This window comes from Propithecus coquereli, unplaced genomic scaffold (genome assembly GCF_000956105.1).
Source record: "Propithecus coquereli isolate 6110/MARCELLA unplaced genomic scaffold, Pcoq_1.0 Scaffold147, whole genome shotgun sequence".
NCBI lineage: Eukaryota > Metazoa > Chordata > Mammalia > Primates > Indriidae > Propithecus > Propithecus coquereli.
In genome coordinates, this window is record NW_012139080.1 from 6,746,246 (window position 1) to 6,769,730 (window position 23,485).

Below are 23,485 nucleotides of genomic sequence, written 5' to 3' on the forward strand. Positions count from 1 at the left end.
AACTAGTAAATGAATTCAGCAAAGTAGCAGGATACAAGATTAACAGGTAAAAATCACCCTTGTGTTTCTATGCCCTAACAATGAACAATCTGAAAAAGAAATTAAAAAAACAATTCCATGTACAATAGCATCAAAAAATAAAATATTTGGAAATTAAGGAGATGAAAGACTTGTATAAAACATTTTTGAGAAAAATTAAAGAAGGCATAAATAAATGGAAAGACATCTCATGTTCATGAATTGGGTGACTTAATATTGTTAACATGTCAGTACTACTCAAAGGGATGTACAGACTCAATACAATCCCTATCAGAATCCTCATATTTTTTGCAGAAATAGAAATATCATCCTAAAATTCATATGGAATCTAAAGTGATGCTGAGTAACCAAAACAATTTTGAAAAACAAGAACAAGATTGGAGGACTTAACCCTTTTTTATTTCAAAACTTAGTACAAAGCCACATCAATCAAGACTGTGTAATACTAGCATAAAGACAGATACATAGACCTGTTGGATAGAATAGAGAGCCCAGAAACAAATCCTCATGGATGTGGTCGAATGATTTTCAAGAAGGGTGCAAAAACCACTCAATGGGGAAAGGACAGTCTTTTCAATAAGTGGTGCTGGGAAAACTTGATATCCTTTTGCAAAAGAATGAGGTTGGACCCTTACATATCACCATATACAAATACTCAAAATGGATGAAAGACCTAAACATAAGACCTAAAATTATAAAACTCTTAGAAGAAAACATAGGGGGAAAGCTTTATGACATTAGATTTGGCAGTAATATGACACCAGAGACAGATATAAAAGAAAGAATAGACAAATTGGACTATAAAAATGTAAAAGTTTTGTACATCAAAGGATACTATCAACAGAATAACAGTGTGGACTAGGGTAACATATTTGCAAATCACCCATCTGATAAGGAATTACTATCCAGAAGATATAGGCAGAACCCTTAAAACTCAACAACAACAACAAAAAAAAAAACTCCAATTCAAAATGGGAAAAGGACTTGAATAGACATTTCTCTGAAGAAGATATAAAATGGCCAATAAGCACATGAAAAGTTGCTCAGCATCGCTAGTGATTAGGGAAAAACAAATCACAACCACAGTGAGATACCACTTCACGTCACTTAGGATGGGTAATATAAAAAAAAAAACCGTGTACACACCAGAAAATAACAAGTGTTGGTGATGATGTGGAGAAATTCGAATACTTGTGTACGGCTGGTGGGAATGTAAAATGGTGCAGTGGCTATGGAAAATGATGTGGCAGTTCCTCAAAAAATTAAAAATATAATTATATGATCCAGCAATTCCACTTCTTGGTATATACCCAGAAAGAATTGACAGCGGGGATATGAACAGATATTTGTACACCCGTGTTTATAGCAATGTTATTCCCAGTAGCCAGAAGGTAGAAGCAATCCATTGTCCATCAGTGGATAAATGGATAAACAAATTGCAGCATACACATGTAACGGAATATTGTGCTGCCTTAAAAAATGAAGAAAATTCTGCACATGCTGCTATATCAGGGGTGAACCTTGAAGACATTATACTAAGTGAAATATGCGAGTCAGAAAAGGACAAATATTGTATGATTCCACTCGTGAGGTAATCAAATGAGAGAAAGTAGAATGGTGGGTTGCCAGAGGCTGAGGGGAGATGAGGACTGAGAGTTAATTGTTTATAGGTACAGAGTTTCAGTTTTACAAGATGAAATATGCTCTGGAGTTACATGGTGGTAATGTTTGCACAACAGTGTGAATGTACTTAACGCTGCTGAACTGTACACACACATATGCCCAAACTGGTTAAAATGATCTCCAGAAACCAGCCCTAAGGAAATGTAGGTCTCTGAATTACCTGAGATGGAATTTGAAATAACTGTCTTAAAAATTCACAGTAAGCTAAAAGAGAACTCAGACAACTAAAGAAAATCAGGAAAATGATGCATGAAGAAAAATGGTAAATTTTATGTTATGTATATTTTACCCCACTTTTTAAAAATAAAATCCAACATTGGTTATTTCATTTTTTTTATTATAATAAGCAGTTGAGGTCGTTCTTGGCCAGGTTACCCCCAGGGTATGTTTGGCAATGCCTGGAGACATTGGTTTTCACAATCTGGGTGGGTACTATCCATCTAGTGGGTAGAGGCCAGGGGTGCTGCTAAATACTGCACAATGCACAGGACCACCCCCTACAACATTGACGTGTCCAGCCCAAAATACTGATGAGGTTGAGAAACTCTGAAGTGGACTAATGACCAATTAAAAGTCTGAAGAGGATTTGGTATGATTAGATGTTTGTTTTGGGAAGAAAAATGATGAAAATATGAAAATTGGATTGTGTAGTGAAAATTGAGGTTCCTTAGGAAGTGTATTAATCTGTTAGGGCATACCACAGACTGGGTGGCTTAAACAACAGAAATTTATTTTCTCACAGTTCTGGAGACTGCAAGTTCAAGATCAGGATACCGGCAGGGTTGGTTTCTGGTGAGGCCTTGCTTCTTGGCTTGTAGATGGCTGCCTTGCCTTCATGTCTTCACATAGTTTTTTCTCTGTGTGCCCTCACTCCTGGTATCTCTTCCTTTTCTTATAAGGAATCCTATTGGATTAAGGCCCCACCCTGATGATCTCATTTAACCTCAGTTACCTCCTTCAAGGTCCTATTTTCAAGTATGGACACATTGGGAGTTAGAACATCAACATGGATTTGGGAGGGTCAGGTGGGACACAATTTGGTATATAATATTCAGCTCTCTGAACCCCCCCAAATTTATGTTCCTTTAACATTGAAAATACATTCACCTCATCTCAACTCCTCCAAAAGTCTCAGCCCATTCCAGCATCAACTCCAAGTTCAAAGTCTCATCTAAACATCATCTAAATCAGGCATACGTGAGACTTGAGGTATGATCCATTCTGAGGCAGAATTCCTCCCCAGCTGCGAACCTGCAAAAGCAGACAGGTTATGTGCTTTCAAGATGTAATTACAGGACAGGCATAGTATAGACATTCTGATTCCAAAAAGGAGAAATCAGAAAGAAGAAAGGGGTTACGTTCCCAATCAAGTCTAAAACCTAGTAAGGCAAATGCCATTAGGCTCGATGCTCTGCCCTCTAGGGTGGTGGCTTTGCCCTCTATGCCATGATCAGGGGCATGATCTGGGTTTCACTATCCTGTGAAACCCAGAAGTAGACAACTTTGCCCCTGGGCCCATGTGCTCTGTGTCTTTGTGGCCATGGAGAACCCTGTGGATCTCTGAATTGCCTTTGGGATCATGCTTCCTTTTCATGAAGGACAAGGCATGCATGCACCCAGGTAGCTCTACTGTCAGAAGTCCAAAAGCCTTCCTTTATTTCATTCCATGTCTGTCCTGTTTCGTCCAAACTGGCAGTGTCTCTACTAGTATAATCCCATCTCTATACCTGACTTCTGCTGAGATGGTGATTAAATCCATGAGTGATCTCTTCATGGCATGATTGTCCAGCCTCACAGTTGATGTTCTCTCCAGACCATGCTTCCTTAATTTTTTTTGCAGCATGTACAGGCTGAGAATTTTCTAAATTTTTAGTTCCTGGTTCCCTTTTGCTTAACAATTCTTTCTTTGATTCCTCTCTCTCCTCTTACGTTTTACTTTACTCAGTAAGGGGAAACCAGGCTGTACCTTCAACATTTTCCTTACAAATCTCCTCTGCTAAACCTCCAAGGTTATCACTCACAAATTCTGCTTTCCATAAAACACTAGAACACAATGCAGTCAATTTCTTTGCTACTTTATAATGAGGATTGCCTTTCCTCCAGTTTTGAATAACACATTCCTCATTTCCATCTGAGACTGCACCAGAATCATCTTTCATGTCAGTGGTCCTCAAGGCATTCGAGGCTTTTTCCTACACGTGTCTCAAAACTCTTCCAGCCTCTACCAATTCCAAAACTACTTCTCCATTTTTACATGTTTGTTACAGCAGCGCCCCACTTCATGACCCAAATCTGTATTAGTGAGGCTTCTCCAGAGAAACAAAACCAACAGGATGCTTGTATGTGGGAGATTTATTTAAAGAAATGGGCTCATGCAAATATGGAGTCTGGCGAGTCTGGAACTCTGGGCTGGCAGCCTGGAGACCCAGGAGAGCCATGGTGCAGATGAAGTCTGGAGGTTGTCTGCTGAAGAATTCCCTCTTCCTTGGGAAGGTTGATCTCTTTGTTCTGTTCAGGCCTGATTGGATGACCCGAATTATGAGGGCCGTATGCTTACTGAAAGCTCACCCATTTCAATGCTAATCTCATCCAAGAACTCCCTCCAGGTTGACACATAAAATTAACCCTCACAGGAGGTAATGATAATAGTCTAGGTAATAGTCTAGAGGAAAGGAGGACAGGACCAAGAGTTTATTAAAAAATCTGAGTGAAAATGGGTATAACAGAAGAGTAGAAAATTTAGTTGGATGTGGGAGTAAGTGCAAGATTTTGAGCTTTTGATTTTGGAAAGATGGTGGTACCATTTTCCCAAAACACCCAGGGCAGAAAACACTGCACTTACTGCGAATCATGCTCAGATGATTCTCAGTCTTGGCTACACATAGAATGCCCTGGGGGATTTTAGAAGTCTCTGTGTCCAGGCTGTACTGCCTACCCATTAAATCTGCATTCTGGGCACCAGTATATTTAAAACTGTCCAGGTGATTCCAGTATGTGACCAGCCTTGAGAACCACTGTCGGGGGACACAGAATCGTGGGAAGCCTTTTAAAAAAATTCTACCTGTCCAACAAAATTCTAGAGTACATGAGACCAGGTTTCATTGATTTCTTTTCCTAGCCGGCCTTGGTCGCACAGGCACTCTGATAGCCTGCTACATCATGAAGCATTACAAGATGACAGCAGCCGAGACCATTGCGTGGATCAGGATCTGTAGACCTGGCTCAGTGATTGGGCCTCAGCAACAATTTTTGGTGATGTAAGTAGACAGAAGGCTTTTGTAATTCTGCAGGGAACATGGGGGTCTGGAAAGCAATGGGAAGGGGAATTTTCCTTAGTCTCCAGTAACAACAGACAGTCTGGGAGGAAATAGTTGTTTGTATATTTTTCTGGAAAGCTGTATTTTGATGTCATTTAAATGCTCTAGGAAACAAGCAAGCCTCTGGCTGGAAGGTGACTATTTTCGTCAAAAGTTAAGGGGGCAGGAGAATGGACAACACGGAGCAGCCTTTTCCCGACTCCTCTCTGGTGTTGATGACATTTCAATAAATGGGGTCAGGAACCAAGACAAGCCAGAACCTGAACCGGTAATCAAACCATCCTGGTCACGCTGTTGTTATTGCTTTAAATGCTGTTGAGAACCTTTTAGGGTGTGGAGAAAACCGTAGGTGAAAATAATAAAGCATACTTTGAGGGATTAGTGTCACACAGTTTTTTATATTTATAACCCTGTCTAGGAACTTTTTACTCAAAATAATTAAAAGAAGGTTGTATGTCTGTAAAACTGGCAAGCGTAGGAAAAAGAGGTCTGTGAAGTCAGCTCTTAGGTAGACCTAGGTGTTCCCGGGGTCCTCACCCCTTGTTCCTGTTTCACAACAGCCGATACAGCGAGAACTTTTAAAGAACCAAGAATTTAGGGGGTAGCAGTACTAGATTAAGTGGTGGTAAGTGCATTGCGGAATTTTAAATAGAATGTTTTTATAATTACAAGCCTATATGCCTCTTCACTATCTGTGTGTTTTATAACGAGAGTGCTGTTGGGTTCTGTGTAAGTCAACTATTGTCTTGAGATGTGACCTGTAGCTTGATTTCGAAAGGAGAAATATACTTCAGAGTTCTGCAGAAACTCGTAGTGTCTATATGTACGTGTTTACGTGTGTGTTTATATGGATAAGTAGCCCCTATGCTTTGCTGCATTAATAAGTGCAACTTCAATCATTAGCTCAGTGTTTTTCTACTTACACAGTACAGTGATGACGATGAAATCAATGGAGTGACACAAGGTGATAGACTTCGGGCCCTGAAAAGCAGAAGACAATCAAAAACAAACGCTATTCCCCTCACGTGAGTCTGATTTCCTTTGTAGTGGTTGATGATGTTTAAGATACGTGTGGGGTCCTTTGGGAGCATTTTTTCCTGTGTATTTTTTTCCCTAGTTGGATGCCCATTATGTTACTTTGAAATGATGATGTTATTTAAAACACAAGGGTGCTGGCCTCGGAAGCTCTCAGTTGTCCTGTTCATCTGTGTCCTCTATCATATGTAACCTCATGAGCCTTTTAGGTGGGGGGGCGACATTAGGAATGCTTTTTCTCCTCAGATAATCAGCATGGGACATCCTCCAGAGAGACAGCAGATGTACAGCCCAGAATAACAAACTTGTCCATAGTTATTAAAATGGTGAATTTCTTTAAATTTGCCAAATTTCAGATCATTTGTTTTAATATGGTAGAATTTAGTGAGACATGATGGCTTAATGGCGCTATATTGTTTTGGGGCAACAATGAACTGGTCTAAACTATATTTTTGTATTTTTTTTTAATTTGGAGATTATTTTCAAATTATAGAGGAAGGTTTGGCATGAGAATAGGAAGTGTTTTAGTTATTGAGTGTATGTATGTTCACATGTATTTTCTTGTAGTTTGGGTTCAACCTCATGGAACATCCAGGATTGTTAGAAAAATACATAGGATCAAAATACATGGCCATTATGCTTTTTTCTAGGCTGTCCTCTAGTAGATGCTCCTACTTTTGCCGTGGGATTTCTTCCTTCTGGTTACCTCCCTTTTTATTATGGGGCACCAAATTCCCAGCCCTCTTTTTTTGCGGGGGGGTATGGAGATAGATCATTTTATTCAGTAAGCATCTTGTAATATGGTCAGGAATTGATGATATAATCAGTCATTTATATTGGCAGAGATCAGGCTTTGTTTATAATTAAAAGTGGTTCTTCACTGGTATCTCTTCATAATCTAAAAATTCTGCGGTAGAATTACATATAAACTTGTGTCATCATGGATTGCTCACCTGTGAAGTTCTTAAAAGACCCAAAGCTAAGAATTGAGTTTTCCAATATTAAGTGCCATGTGAATGTAGGGCATCAATTTTGATTATAGGCATTTATTAAGCCTTCTTTGCAGCTTAGTGGTACTTCAGTCAACTAGACTGCTTTAAGAATGGTGCCTTTTTTATCCGGGCATGTTGGCACACATCTGTAGCCCCAGCTTCTCTGGAGGCTGAGGCAGGAGGATCACTTGAGCCCAGGAGTTTGAGGTTACAGTGAGCTATGATGACACTACTGTATTCTAGCCTGGGTGACAGTGAGACCCTGTCTCAAAAAAAAAAAAGTGCCTTTTGTATGATTTATTTAGCTCCAAAGCAGTTTTGTTTTTCATAAAAATTTGTTATCTAAGGCCTTAATGGTTCTTTTTATTTAGAAATATGATAAAATCATCTGAAACTAATTCTGGACATGATGAAAGCAGTAGGCAGTGCCCTCAAGCAGTGCTTCTCAGACATCACTGTGCATTTGAGTCACCTGGGGCGCTTGTTAAACTACAGATTATTATGAGTGGGTCTGGGGTGGGGTCTGAGAGCTGCGTTTCTAGCAAGCTTCCCTGTGTTACAGATGCTGCTAGTCCAGGGACCACACTTTAAATTGCAAACCCTAGGAAACTGATGCTTCTGTGGGTTGCTCAGGTTTTTTATTTTGTTTTTCAGAATCTGCATCATCAGTTTTTTTCTCAATATTTCGTTGCCTTTTGTTCAAAAGTCATGTTGGGAGTCAGGGGATGCTAATTCTGCTTAGTCAAAGGGTCTTATTAACTAAGGCTTATAGAAAATTTCCTTGAGTCACCCTCTGAGTCTGTGATTCCCAAGAATATGTTTTCTGAAGAGTTCAAATCACTTGACGCTCATTTCCAAAGAGTCAAGACCTAGTGACAGAGTGAGACTCTATCTCAAAAAATAAAAAATAAAAAAAAATAAAGAAAATACAGTACTTGCAAGAAGGGAAGTTTGTAAGAAATACACAAATACAGATGATTCTTGGCCGGGCGCGGTGGCTCACGCCTGTAATCCTAGCACTCTGGGAGGCCGAGGCGGGTGGATTGTTTGAGCTCAGGAGTTTGAAACCAGGCTGAGCAAGAGCAAGACCCTATCTCTACTAAAAATAGAAAGAAATTAATCAGACAACTAAAAATATATAGAAAAAGGTAGCCGGGCATGGTGGCACATGCCTATAGTCCCAGCTACTCGGGAGGCTGAGGCAGGAGGATTGCTTGAGCCCAGGAGTTTGAGGTTGCTGTGAGCTAGGCTGACGCCATGGCACTCTAGCCTGGACAACACAGCGAGACTCTGTCTCAAAAAAAAAAAAAAAAATACAGATGATTCTTAGGAGAAAGGTATAGTATACAAAATGTTATTCCAATTATTGGTTTCTCTTTTATAAATGGTTAATATTTGGGGAGAGTTAAAGTTTTAAGAAATTGTAAAATAGCCACTTTCTCAGAGAGCCTGTCTGATCCTGATTACTGAGAAGACAGTGAATCACATAGCACCATGACATTGATCTCATCTTCAGAACTTGATGGCAAGTATATTGTCTGTGCTAAAATGAATATAACTTGAGCCATGCCGCCTGTCCTTCTGTGTACTGATCATTTCTTCTAGATTTGTTCATGTTAAATGAAACATGAAGAGTAGAGTTGCATACCGATGGGAATAAGGTAAAAATGGAGACATAATTAGCCTGGAAAAATCCCTAAAGTCTCCCTTAATAGTGCAGTAGAAATGGGAGTATGTTTCAGCAATGGAAAATAATTCTTAGGCCATGAGCTAGTAAAGAGAAGCAAATAAAAATCTGTAATGCAGACACCTGGACATTCAGGCCATTCTGCCTTTAGGATAACAGTTGATTCAGTAACTGAAATGAAGGGTGGGATGCACAGGAAGGTTTTGTAGTGTTCCTAGGCCATTTATTCTATTCCATTTAAATATTAAGCCCCTGTAATCTTAATATTAGTAGATTTGGTATTTTTGTGGGAAGCTGGTGTGAGTATAACTTGTAGGATGAGGTTAGATTTTATCTCGAGTCTGCCCTTTTCCCACTGTATTGGGTGCCTGGCACATAGCTCTTAATTATGTTGATGATGAGGTCAACAATAAAAATGACGTAGTAAGCTAAGTCAGTGCTTGCCACCTTGTACAGTCCACAGAAAATGCTCAGTGGAGCCTTTCGTATTGGGTCACAGATGTACCCAGTTGACCATTTGGAAGTGCAGTAGTTGGAAGGAGTTACCACCCTTCCCAGTGTGAGGAGATTTCCTCCCTTCTGTGCTAGAACCCAGGCCCGTGGATTAGGAAACACCAAGCTGAAAGCCAAACTTGTATTGCTTGAGGGAAATGAATGAGGAAAACAACTGAGGAAAAATGCATAGTATGAGTACATAAGTGAAACTTTGCCCCTTTTGTGTTGCCTGGGGTTGGGTGTGTCACGTGCGCAATGCTTTAGGAATTTAGTTACAACTCCACTGAAATGTGATCACTTATGCTGTGCTATGTTCGTTTATAATTTTTATAATTGTGCCTCCTGTTATCTTGTTAATTAGTCTATGGCTTTTTTTTTTCTTTTGGTTGTTTGGATTTGCTTCCTTTTTACCTGTGGTTTGGTTTAGTTTTTTGTATGTGCATATCTTGTGCTTTTTGAAGAATTTCAATCATAGTCTATGACCCATTTCAGTATCATAAATTTAAATTAACATGGGGCAGTTACCTAGCTAGAGATTGAGGCCAACCTTTTATCCCAAATTATCAAACCTGTTTAAACTAAAGGCAGCATTTTTTGCCCCCAACACAAAATGGCAAAACTCCACCCTTGTTTCCCACCCCTGTGCATCCCAGTCGCTGTACTGGGCCTTCAGGTGTCTAAGATTCACATGTAGCTTTATTTGTTTATTTTGTATTGTGTTATTTATTTTGGCTTCCCAATTTGAACATCTGTTCTTTCCCCTTCACCCCTTTCCAGATGTCCCCTAGCTGTGCTGACCTCTGCACTGTGTAGTGTTGTCATCTGGTGGATTGTTTGTGACTACATTCTTCCCATCCTGCTATTCTGTTTCGATGGTTTCAGAGCACAGTAGCCGTCAGGACCCTTTGGCAGATAGCTGCTGTGTAAGTGTCCCACTCCACGTCTCCGCTGTCGCCTGCTTCCGGTGCCCAGCGCGATTCTCACCATGCATGCTTTTCTCCTTGTCAGCTCCTAGCTTTGTTGGTTTGCCTGTTTTCAAAGGTTCTTTTTCTGAATCTTGTCAATGAATGGATGGTGGTGGGGAGGGAGGGCTTCACCGCTTCTTTCGCAAGAGGGATGTTAAAAATAACATACCTTGTTTTTAAGTTGCTCTTGCTCTTAACAGATATTTTGAAATAGCATTTTATAAATAAAGACACTGAAATAGTTTCTCTTTCCTATCAATAGTATTTAGTTAGCTTGGGATAGTTGGGGTGGTTTTCTTTCACTTAATTGGCTCTACAGCCTCCCTCTGATTTTCTGTATCTTGAGAATGTCCTTTCTAATCTAGCAAAGAAGAATTTTTCCCACTGGTCTACGTTTAGTAAAGATTTGATGTTGTAGCCTTGAGGTCTAATGAAGATCACTTCCTGGGTTTCCCCTCCAATTCTGCCACTGTATAACAGCTTTCTCTTAAGTCTTCTATCTTTAGTATGCAGGATTTTCTACTCTATCTCATTTCATTTCCTCCCCTTTAGGGAACACAGTAAGTACAGTTTTCAAAACTTGATGTTCAGTGAAGGCAGAACAGAGGCTGCCTGTTTTGGTGTGTGTTTCCATGTGACAGTCACTGCTCCCACTTTTCTCTTTTTCCCCAAAATAACCAGAATGTCTTTATTCGATTAATATAGGCAAATTCGTATTCTCTTGAGATCTTTCCTCCTTGAAATGAAGACCTTAACAGTGAAGAGGCTACCCCCCCACCCCCACTCCCGGTGGAGCAGCATAGTGAAGACCCCAGGCACAGAGGGTGGGCATGTCCTTCCTGTGTGCTAGGTGTACCACCACCCTCTTACCTGGGCTGCATTCTTCCCTCTCTGAAACTTTTTCTTTAACTCATATTTTAAGAATTTTCTCTTATCTCCATTTGGACTTAGAAGTCATAAAAGAATGTTATAACTGTTCCTTCCAAGATTTCTTCCAAAGTGAAATTTCATTGCAGCCAACTCTGGTACTTTGTCTTTTCATTGAGTGTTTTCATATGGCTAAGAAAGATTTAAAAATCAAGCAGCTTTCACTCTTTTCAAAATTAAGGAAAACCTGCTTACCATCTTCCTGTTTGGCATTTTCTTGAATATCTTATTAAAACAAGCTTATTATCGCACATTCAGATGTGCTGTATTTCTGATATAGATTAACCTTCTCGGTGATTTTTCTTAGTAAGCTTCAGTTTCCATGTATTCTGTGTCAAGAGCATCTTGTGCTACATAGACGTTATTCTTCTCAAACTATTCCAAGTAACAAAGATGTTCTGAGTGGGTGGAGTTCTTATTGGGTGGAGTTGTCACTAATAATACTCCGGCACTTTGTGGTTGTATTATCATTCCCAGGGTAAGTTTGAAAATGGTCTCTATCAGGCTCTTTTTAATATTCTATGTAAGCTGTAACCTTTTGTTGTTGTTGTGACTGATGTGTGCCATTGCATTTCTAGAACCAAGCAGAGTATTCAATTTAGCCTGCCTAATTAATTTGGAATTTACAGAAGCAGAAAGCTTTTAACAGTTACAATAATGTTAATAAGTACTTGCTCTCTAAAGGACGTTATTTGTAAGGTGACTACTCATGGACACTGTCGTTGTCATTCGCCTCTGTTGGCAGATGATGTGGATGATGTAGCATCTCCTGATAGGTTGTTACTAGTGAAAAGCACCTGTTCCCTGCCATCCCTAGAGAAGCAGGCCACTTCAGGTTGCTGTATCAGACTCTGAGACAGTGGGAAAGACACAAACGGAGGGCCCAGGACCATCATTTTGCAGCTCTGTGTGTATTAGTGGTAGACAACTAGCATACATAGTGCATAGTTCCCCTGATGGAGTCTTCTCTTGGAATTGGATTTTCTTGTTCAAGCATTTTGTGACTTGATAGGTGAGAAACCTGGCTTTTCAGGTTTTTTGCTTTGTCGTGTGCCTTGAGTTGCAGATATGACTATATCCAAAAATCTGAGAGTACTGAGGCTCCAAAGATACTGCATAGAAGAAAGTGAACTGCAGTATAGGCACGAGGTAAGTAAGACAGAGGATTTTTTCAGGAGAGAGGGGAAGGAGAGTATCTGCTGAATATTGCTCTGAAACAGCCAGGTGATTGGCTTGGTTTGGAAGGTGGAAGGCCGTGAGCACCCAGGTTCCCTGTGGCAGAGGGAACACTTCACTCCCTTTTGCTAGGTTGGCCCACCTTATCAAGGTTCTTCTTGTAGGACATCACTGATAATATCTCAGTGGAGTTGTTGGGTTTTTCCCCCCCACTTTACTGATATATAACCTACAGATATGATAACTGCTTTGTCGTCAGTGCAAATAACTGGACTTGAGTCTTCCCTGGCGTAATTAATGCATTCTAAATTTCTATCATTTTCTTAAAGTTCCACAAAAATTATTAGCTATTAAATATTATTATATTAGTTCACATTAATTTACACTAATTTTATAGAGAAATAAATACTTTTTAAAATATGTTTCCTATCAGCCTCAGAATTACCAATTGATTTAGCAGTAATTTTTTGTTTTGAATAGTATTTAAACATTTCAATAATAGTTCATTTGTGAAATCAGGACTCAAATTTCCTAAGCAGGCAATGCATTGGCTCTTATTTTTTTCCTCATATGAATGATTTTGCAGTGCGGTAGTTGTCTATACTGTTGGCCATCCGTGGCCTCAAATAATTTGAGAAGTAGATGTTATATTTCCGAAAAAGCCAAAAGGGGTCTCATTTTCTCCACGTGTAAAGGAGCAGATGAGGGAGATTGATGAGAACACAGGTGGCACCAGCACCAGGCCTGGGTTTCAGAAGTACCAGTGAGTGAAGCACCAGCAGTTTGTCTCGTTTTGGTTTTATTAATACAGATTTCTAGATCCAGATCCTTAACAGGGATGAGTAAATATTTCCCCCTCACTTAATATAATCAGAAAGAATTTCTAAATTATTTCTTGTTTTCAGGGTAGAATTCATAAGCCAGAGTACTGGGCACCTTTGATGCTACAACTAAATCTGCATATACTTTTTCTGTTTTGTTAGAATAGTCAACATTTCAGATGACAAAACTCTAGTAGAAATGCTGAACCAAGCATTGGCCAATTTATCTAGGATTTGTGTTCCTCCGTGAGATTGAAGGCTGGTTTTGTAGGGCTTTCAGAGATCCTCCATGGACGAAGTGAAACAGCCGTGATAGCTGCCCCTCCTTTCTCCTCCCCAAACAGCTTGAAACCACTGGCCCAGGCAAGCTCCACACTGTGCTCTGGCACAAGAAAACCCATGGGCTTTTTTCGTGATGAGAAGTTTAGCATTTCACTACATGTTGAATATGCTTTGCTTTGGGTCATACTAAGATTATAGGAATTTACTGATCTTTACTACATTTTAAGGCCCTGGCTTTGGTTATTAACCAACATGCTGCAACACAGGCATGTGAGGCAGGATGCTCATTAGTTGTAACGGTTTCTTTTTACTCTTGTGAGCTAGGTTCTTAGAAGTGTTTATTGGCTACTTCATCTTTATGATTGATTACGAAAGAAGAAAGCTTTGTAAGTCAGTGTAAGTCAGTTTTCTCTTTCAGATAAATACAAGTTGATATATTTAAATGTGTATATATGTGGTTTGGTTTTTCAGTGATTATCTCTTGAAGAAAAGAATTACATATAAAATCTTTTGATGTTTTCTGCTGGTTTCCCTGTGCCGGTTTAAGGAGGAAAAAAGAGAATGACTGTCTACTTATGAACAGGCTATTGTGGGCGGCCTTTATCTGAGGGTGTTCTTTTCTGATTCATGTATTTGCCTCCTGGGCAATGCCTACTCGTAGGCAGCAATTCTCTAAGATTTTTAGAGTTTAATGAAGGAAAGTTTCACAAAATTTAAGTGGTTTCACTTTCATTTTAATGGTTCTTGGAGATTTAGTAAGTAGTTATAATCCAGACAAAACTCATATTTTGCTTGAACATATTTTCAAATTTTGAAATGTTATATAAAATTAGTATTGATTTAGTGTTTATTACCCATATTTTCAGCTCCGAAGAGTGAATATTTTGTAGCTGTTTCCTAAATTCATATTTATATTCTTTAGAATTTTGGGTTTCCTTAATGATGTCTCGTTTTTATGACTAGAAATCTGAGAATCTATTTTTACCTTTGGGCACAAAAATTTGTTTGGCTGATGGATTTCTTTGGTATGGGAATTGCTTAAAATGCCAGGTCATTCATTTTCCAAAAGCAAAGCACTCTGATTATCTTTATGTAACCTTCAAAGGGAAATGAGATGCTTCATTTCAAAAGGCTTTGATGTAAAAATGTGTTTCAGGTTTTTTTGGCAGATGTGTTTATAGAAAATCCTATCAATTCTCAATAAAATAATTTGCTGCTCTAAAGTACAAAAATGCCTTCCTCTGTCACATATTTGAAAATTGTTTCAGTGAATATAATCTTATTTTTTTCCAACTATTTTCAGAGTAATTCTTCAGTCCAGTGTTCAGAGCTGTAAAACATCTGAACCTAACATTTCTGGCAGTGCAGGCATTTCTAAAAGAACCACCAGATCTGCTTCAAGGAAAGGCAGTTTTAAAAGGTGAGAAAAGAATCCTACTTTTCTGAAAAGTTGTAAGCATTGGTTTTCCAGTTTAATCTTGTGGATCCTACTTCTGGAGAGTGACATGAAGTTAGGAGAAAATAGAGTTCCTGTGATGGGAAAGTCATCAAAAGTGTTTTACTTGTTCATCAACACTGGAAGTGTGGTCTATGGGTCATGATATGGGAAACCTTTTAAATTAAGAATATTCAAAGCTGTCAGAACTTGGAGGAAATCTTTCTATGAGTATATCAGATCCAGCATGATGTTGGAAAATTAGCTGCAAATTAACATGAGGGTAGAAACATGATAACTCTAGTGGGTTTGGGGACCCCCCTCTCCCTAAAGACTCTCTGTCCTCTTGGCTACAGTCCACACCAAAGGGTGCTGGTTCTTCCATGTTTATCCCAGCTTTCTTCACTGCCTTCATGATATTATACAGGCTTTGACAAGAAAACGGACATGTTTTGTCACCAAACCAATGACTCACTGTCGTCTTTGGATACTTCTTACAAAGTGAAGGTGGACATTTCATTCTTAAAGTATTCCAAAGACAAATCCCTAGTGAAGAAAGAGTAGACACCCCACTCACTGCTATCTCGGGAGTGCGAGGTGGGCACCCTTTCCACGTTCTCTGCATCTCTGCCTGCTGTCGGCAACCCGGGCAGTCCTGTTTTTGTGCTCGTGGTAACACAGATCTCTTACAATAGACCATAGCGGCCTGAAGATTATCAGATCCAGACGTTACAATGTCCTCTACAACTTCCCTCGCTTCTTTTTAACTTCCCTACCCCGTATCTTTGAGGCTTCGGGCCCATGTGCCTCATCGTCAGTGTTGGGTTTGTCCCCGCTGTCCTGAGAGGCCCTTGACACACCGAGAGCTCCGTGTGCTTTGCCCTCTGAGGAATCATTCAGCTCTGTCATATTTCCTGTTCGTGGCTCTTTTGTACAACTTGACAACATGCACATAATTATGAGAATGTGATGGTGCCTGGTATGAACATTTGAGAATTGTTTGGGCACTGACTCAATGATGTTAGGATTTTAAATTTTTTCATTAGAAATGTATCAAATATTCATATTCTTTTTACTCTCTGATTCCACTTGAGAATACATACAAAAGGTCAAAGATTTAGATACATATCAGAGTGTTGTTTGTAACAGCGAGAAATAGGAAAATGGGCTAAAGATTGTTAAATTATGCCAAATGAATTGGGAGTCATGTTTTTAAAGAAAATTTAATACCTGAATAAATGCTCATGAAGCCCTGAGTGGAAACAGCCGCACGTAAAATTTCTGCAGCATGAGTCTATTTTTGTAAATGGATAATATATATGTATAGAAATGTGTAGATGTATAAATGTTTATAGGTACAAAAATATATTCTACATATGTACAGAAATAAGATAAAGGAGAAATATGCTATAATACTAACAGTTCTTCTGGTTGGTGGGACAGCTGAGGATTTCTTTTTTTTCTTTTTTTTTATCCTTTTCTTATTTTCTAACTTTCCTACAATCATGAGGGGAAAAGGGAGTATTTGAACTTTAACACTTTGAGTCAGACTATTCAAAATGGAAATAAAAAGCCTGCTGCTGCTCATAGTCAATGTGGACGTGTTCTTTTTAGGTGTGAGTACTCAGGCTTCCCTTACGGTCTAGTATGTCTTGCACATTTAATTCTGCTTTTTGCTTTTTTGGATTGTGCTTTTTAGGTTACAGAGGAATAGAACCCAGGAGCCCTGGGGGAGCTTGCCACGTCACACCATCTTCCTTTGAGGAGGATTGGCCATGGGTCAGTTTTTCCACCTAGGCCTTTGTTTTTTCATGTCACTCTAGTGACCTAAACGTGTACCACTCAGGAGAGATGGTTCTTGATTGCAGTGAGCACCTAGTGAGCATCTGCCTGAGGTCCCTGCAAGGACGCTCTGAAAATTCTAAAGGAGATTTCAGGCTGAATAGTGTGGACTGAATGTTGAAATGATCCGAAGTTTCCGGGAAATTTAGATAGTGCTGAAAACCAAAAAGGCTTCTTTTAAATTCCAAAATGGACTTTTCAGAGATGATTTGGAGAGCCAGAGGAGTAAAGCAGTGAGAGTTAATTGGATTTCACAGTTCATTTAACCACCTTTCTCTACACGGGTGTTTTTGTTTTGCCTCTTTTGGGACTTTGGCCTATGTTCGCATCACCTTAACTGTTACCCACTCATAGTTTACAAAAGAAAGGCAAATAAATTACGTGCAGTTTCTGTACAGTTTCCAGGAATCAGAGGCAGCCAAGCTGTAGCCTGGAGCTTTAGCCTGCTGAATGCTATTTGGTTTTGGTTGGAGGGTAATGAGGGAATTAATATATTGGTGCATAATCTCATTCTGGGCACAATAGTGTGAGCTGACATTGTTGAGTAATTTTATAGTATTGAATTGAAATCTTTTCTTTAAACAGAGGTGCAAGAAAACCAGGACAGCCTTTCAGTGTACTTTCATCCATGCTTTCAAGGTGCCAGGCTGCTGGTCCACTTTGTTATTCCAGTTCCTTCCTGAGCCTTCTTTCTTGCAGGTCGATTTTGTTCTCAGTAATCATCGTCGTCTGTGGTGCACAGGACCTTGGCCTTTCATTTGCACATTCCGTTCTATTCTTAGAGGCTTCCTGGATGAAGACCCCAGCTAAACCCACTTTGCACTGAATGGGCTCCTTTGAGTTTTGGCAGTTTACTGAGAGGCTCTTCAGCTTTGGAGAATTCTTTTTGTTTTTTTTTTTTTAAGAGAAGGGGTCCCGCCACAGGCTGCAGTGCAGTGGTGTCATCATAGCTCACTGCAGCCTCGAGCTCCAGGCCTCAAGCCATCCTCCTGCCTCAGCCTCCCAAGTCACTGGGACTACAGGTGGGCCACCACGCCCGCCTAGAGAACTTTTTCACAAACACGTCAAAAGCGCAATTACTTAGGGGGCTCAAGAAATATGAGTGACGTCCTGAGTATTTGTTGTTGGGAAAAATGCCGCTGTGTTTCTCATAGCAGGTGATCGTTCCCTGGTGTGTCCATTTGAACTAAGCCACGTCGAAACCGCAGTCCGTGGCAGCGGCTGCAGCACAGCGACTGTGTGGCGTGTCTGCACTGCGGCCCTCCGCCCGGGACGGTTGGCCTGGGTGCTGCTGGGCTGTGTGTGGCACTTCTCAGTCCCTGCCTCAGGGCTGATGAGGGACATGAACGGGCTTCTCCACCCACCGCCACCCCCACCCACGCTTCCTGTTAGAGCTACACATCCATTCTAACGTTTCTCCTTCAGGAGTTAATAAATGCGGTGACTAACCGGCTCCATCACACTGGCCTGGTTTTCAGTGTTCTCACATTAACTCTCTGAAGAGCTCTTAGGATGAGTCTCAAAAACTTCATCACGCCTCCAACTGAGAACTCACGGCCACCTCGTTTGCTGACATTCTCTTCACTTCATGTCGTTCCGGGGCTTTTCCACCAAGTGCATGTTTCTGTGAGCTCGTGCTGTTTCTTTTGGGCAGTCTTTTTCTTTTTTAATTATAACTTCATCCATTTTCTATGGAAACTTTCATGTGCAAGTGACTTTTTTATTCTGAGTTGCATCATTGGGAACCATCACTTTCTGCTGCAGTTGCTAAACCAACTTCACCCATGGCTTTGGAGTGTTTTGTCCCTCATTGTTCATATCGTGGGGGGAGATAAATGGTCAGGTTCTTTCCTTAGCCTCTAAAATCGTGAGTGTGTATGTTCATGAGCCCTTCAGCTGGGAGTGGCTGCATTCAGGGCTTCTTTTAAGTCGCCCTCTCATACCTGTCCCTGCTTCTTGACCCTCAGAGTCTCCGATCTCGGTGCCTGTTCCATGGCCTCTGGGCTTTAGGTTTTTGTTACTGCCCTTACCTCCAAAAAGTACATCAGCCTAGGAGTCCCAGAAGGCTGTCTCTCTAACTTAATCTTTATTTAAATGCTCGTTCCCTCTGATCTTTAAAAATATTAATGTCCTTTTGAAATTCCAGATGTTTTCCCACTTGGCTTCACCACCTCACCTAAACCTTTTTACTCAGTACTCTATTGGGGTCTCCGAAAACCGAACCATCAATTCATACACACCTTCTCTGGTAGAGCAGCTACATGATCTGAGCGAGGGTCACTTCTAGATTGGTTTTTCTGACTCTTTTCTTTTGCGTTCGTTTTTCTCTGGGAATTGCTACTGAACTGAAAGTGTCACATAATAAATCGGGGAAGGGAAGAAGAGAGGCAGGGTGAGAACCGTGGTCAGTCATTTACGAGCAGAGCAGGGTCCTGGGGTGCCACGCTGGGGCAGGTGGGGGCGCCTCCTGCACTTGGCCAGACTGGAAACCGCTTAAGGTGCCAGAGCTTTTTCTGTGACCAAATCCTGGCTTTGGAAATAATCCAGTAACACTTGTTTGTCTTCTCGTTCTGTCCGCTTCTCCCACAGCCCGGTTCCTCAGCGGGAAGGAAGGAAAAGGAGTGCTTTGCAGCAAATGCCCTTTGTGGCGTTATGGTACTTTCCTTGCTCTGCTGCTTTTGCCCACCGTCTTTCTTAATTTTTATTTATTTTATTTTTGTTCTTGTTTTTTGCAGAACTGAACTTTTTTCTGCTCTGCCTTTCTCTCCTGTTTGTCTTTACTTTATGGTTGATACTGTGCTGTCTTCTCCAAAGTCTTTGTCATTAAAAAAATTATACCACGTGTATACTCTTCAGCATGTCAGTATTTTTATTCTGTTGCCTTCCTTGTCTTTGATAACTGCCTGTGGGATGCTTTACAACCTTTATGGTAAAATCCTTTTTTTTTTCCCCCCGTAGTCCCTCCATTTCAAGGACTAAAACAGTCTTGCGTTAAAAAAAACCCGTGACCAGAGCTGAAGGAAGACTCTAGGAACAGAAAACTGCGACAGGACTTAGCACAATTTGAGAACAAAACAAAATTGCAAAAGCCTTAGTTGCTTTCCACCTAAGAAGTTGATTCAATGAAGAAAATGTCCACTGGAGTTGAAATAACTAATTGAGTTTGGGTACAAGTGAATGACTCGAAGAAGGACCCAACTCTCCTTTTGTAGAACCGTCTCAAGCTTAACAACAAAAATGCTGTTGTAAATTTAGTCTCAGGTGTAAATACCCAAGCCCTCCGTGACCCGGGGAGCTGGCTAGCCCACGCGGCGTGTGTGTCCCTGTGATGGCAATCATTTTAGCTGCTGGCCTCCAGAACAATTGATTGAGGATCTCATGGAGGTTTTTTATGTATTTATTTTCTGTTCGCCCTGTGACCCTATGTCAAAATTTATATAGATAAAAGAGGCATTACTGAAATGGTACTTTCTATAATTTGATACTATTTGGCTTAATCATCTTCACTTTACTATTTGTAATACTGTTGTAGTGTTAACTCTGGTAAGTACCCAAGCTGCTTGTCTTCCACCAAAGAGTGCTTTACTGACAGGAATCTGTGAAATCCACATTTAAACACTGTTGCATGTTGTAATACTGAAGTGGTACTTTGGTAACCGAAAACTTGCAAGAGAATATTCATGGTAGCTTTAGAAGACTCAGGAGGAGAAACTGGCCTCAGAGTTGGAAGACTGTGGCAAGTCATTCCTTTTTATGTCACTTAGAGACTGAAGAATTGCAACGCTGCCCGTTGTTTGGTTGCCCAGTCACGCAAATTAAAATCATATTTCCTTCCGTGCATGGAAAAAATACACTGTTGGTTTTCCCCTTGGAAACGGCAATCCCAAATAATGGTGGCTTTAAAAATAATGCTGTTGCTCCTTTAGAGTCTTTCTCTGTAAGTTGGATTTTTTCCTTATGTGATTAGCCTAAGGCCATTTGCACATCCTTTGATTTCAGCGACAGTTATTTGCTTCTGGATTTCAGTTGTTTGTGGTAAGAAAACTCACTGTTGCCTTTGGTTAGGGAATACAACCAGTAACTCTTTGCAGAGTGCCTTCTCCCCGCGCCCCTATGAAACACAGCGGAGTCTGTGATATAAAGCAATCACAAAGAATTCATTTGCTGCTAAAAACAACAAAAATGGGACCCCAAATAAAAGAATATTTTGCACTCACCTTGGTTCCTCCCATTGTAAGAAGTGGATGGTTTAGTTATTGTTAAGCAGATTTTGCCTGTGCTGGTTTGGAGAATGGAGGGATGCCATATTTGGCACTGGGGACAAATGCCCTCCCAAGTCAAGAGGAATGTATCAGGTCAGCAGGCAGCTCCGTTTGAAGGAGCTGCCTTTTCCACAGAATTATTAGGGATAAAATGTGGCTGGAATAAGCAGGTTAAAGTCTTTAATGCACAAAGTAACTGAAAGCAGTGACTCCATTTGGTGTTTACTGTCTTGGAGTAAAGTGTAAAACTGACATCCATGGGAGACGAAGATGCCCTTGTCTCAGCCACACAGCTCCTTCCCCCCCAGGCACTCTGGGAGTGCGAGCATGCCGGCTTTGAAACGCTGGCGACCAGATCACAGAAAAAGAGTGGTTTTCTATCCCTGGAAGTGAATGGGCACAAAAACCCACTTCCCTATGGGAAGACCACTCTTCAAGAAGATTCGGGTAGAGGAGAAGCGTTCCATTTGCTGTCTTGTGCTGAGACAATACGAAGTATTCAAACTGTGCCAGTGCACGAAGCATCGAATTCTCAGGGCATCTCTCCTTCCGCTTACACTTCTTAAGGCTCCCTCCTCCATAAATAATCCAGGTAGTTGCAAAAGTCAAACTTCCGTCTGAACCATTGTTGGTTTGGCTTTTTATTGTGTCAGAACAAGTAAATGTGCTGCCTGCCGTGGCTCTCGGTGGGCACTGCTCCCTCACAGTGAATAAGCCACTTGGTATTTTGGCCTAGAGTAAAAAGGGTGTCAGTGCGAACCACTGCTTTTTTGTTTTGTAGATTGCCTCTTCACATTGGCTGCTCAAGTTTCCAGCTAGAATTGTTATCACTGTGGCTCTTTGTAAAAAATCCCTGTATTTAACTGGCTCATTGAAATTAGTCATAGGAAACTTCTGTTTGGTAAAGAAGCATTCCTTGGAATCCCAGATGCCTTGGGATAGTGCTTCACGTGGAGCACATAGCAACAATATTGAAGGCGTAGGGAATCCAGAAAGCCTCTGGGTCTAACTGATGGAAAGTTCTTTCTGCTATGAATGCTAGTGGACTCACCGCACCCCTCCAGCCACCACGACCAACTGAAACCACAAAACACCCAGAATCTCCTGGGGTTCTAACTTAGAGTCCTTGTTATAGAAGACCTTGTTGCTATGGAATATGAAACAGTACATGTCAGATGGAAGAAATTCCTTTAAGAGCCTTAAATAACTCAGAAAATATACCAAGAGAGTTTCCAATAGGATTAAAATTAGAAATGAATATTTTTAGGTGCCCTTGAAGCTTTCTGGGGACTCACATCATAAGAGGCAGGGACAGTCCAAAGGAAGGGTGTCTGCAAAACTAGGTTCTTGGAAGTACAGACTTGTATTTGGCAGCGCTGAAGAGGAACTCAAAGGCGCTTGCCTGTCAGTGCGGAGGGAGCTGTGAGTGGCGCCTCCTGAGAGGTGCGGCGGCTCCTCTGCAGAACTTCCCCGTTCTTGGCTTCATGCCCTTAGCCTGTCACCCACCCACGCCCTCCCCTGCCCTCGTAGCCCTTTCACGGGGTGATCGCTACCTCTTTTGGTGGGCCCAGACAGGTTCTAGAGGAGTTCCTAAGTGCTCTCACGAGGCCAGCGTGTTGGCTGTTGGAGCAGGATGCCTTCTGCATGTGTGTGGCCCGAGGGCTTCCCCTCGCCTGAACCACCGTCCATGACACGCGAGCAGTGCGCTCGGGTGTCCGTTCTTAATGTAGCTTAACTCCTCCTGTGCGCCTGCATTTGCAGATATAATCATTGCATTTGGGGAAGCAGTACTCATCAGAAACAACTTTAAAAACGTACTCCATTATTTCTTTAATAGTTTTCTCCCACTATTAAACAGTCCTGGGGAGGCCAGCTGCTGCTCTTCCAAATCTCCACATCTGAGTGTGCTCCGTGTCACTGAGCGGAAATACGGCAGATGTGCTTAAAAGACTGGACAACTGGCCTATACTGTGTAGGAAATTACCTCCTAATTACCCGGTAGAATTAACTGTCAGCACATTGTTCATCTGATGATAGTACTGAAGTTTTATACTAATAATTTGCAGACTTTTATCCAACCTGCATTCATGTAAAGATTATTAAAAGTTTTAAAATGTAACTGATTAATCAGTATTTGATCATTGTCTTGATTTTTTTATTACAATGTATATTTCTAATCATATTTTTTAAAGCCTAGAGAACTGGTTGAATGAATGTTTATTTTCCTGAAGGTATTTTTAAGGTAAAGCTTCATAACGGCCTGTAAACTTTGCATATATATGTAGTTTGATACGCATTTGTCACATTTGAAAATCTTGTGTATTGTAACTGGTTTTTATACAAAATATTGAATAGTGGAAATTGTATAATTATATTCATGTAATTAAAACTATTAACCAAACAGCCTTTTGGTTTATTGTACTGACTCACTGAGCATCCTCAGTTACGGTGGGCAGTAGTTAAAATATACAGCAGACATAACCCAGAATCTTTTAGTCTGCTAGGGCTGCACACACCCAGTGGCTTA

The 23,485-nt window shown here is 40.7% G+C and overlaps 1 protein-coding gene across 1 annotated transcript in view; it reads left to right on the forward strand.

The window, feature by feature from the left end:
- The window catches only part of CDC14B (cell division cycle 14B), a 55,387-nt gene extending 32,383 nt beyond the window's left edge, over window positions 1–23,004 (forward strand). Inside the window, exons 10-14 of the mRNA XM_012640053.1 lie at window positions 4,841–4,979; window positions 5,148–5,307; window positions 5,967–6,064; window positions 14,723–14,839; window positions 19,655–23,004. Of these exons, the coding sequence (XP_012495507.1) occupies window positions 4,841–4,979; window positions 5,148–5,307; window positions 5,967–6,064; window positions 14,723–14,839; window positions 19,655–19,691 (551 nt within the window). The 3' untranslated portion in view covers window positions 19,692–23,004. The remainder of the gene's footprint in view (window positions 1–4,840; window positions 4,980–5,147; window positions 5,308–5,966; window positions 6,065–14,722; window positions 14,840–19,654) is intronic.
- Window positions 23,005–23,485: the final 481 nt, after the last annotated feature.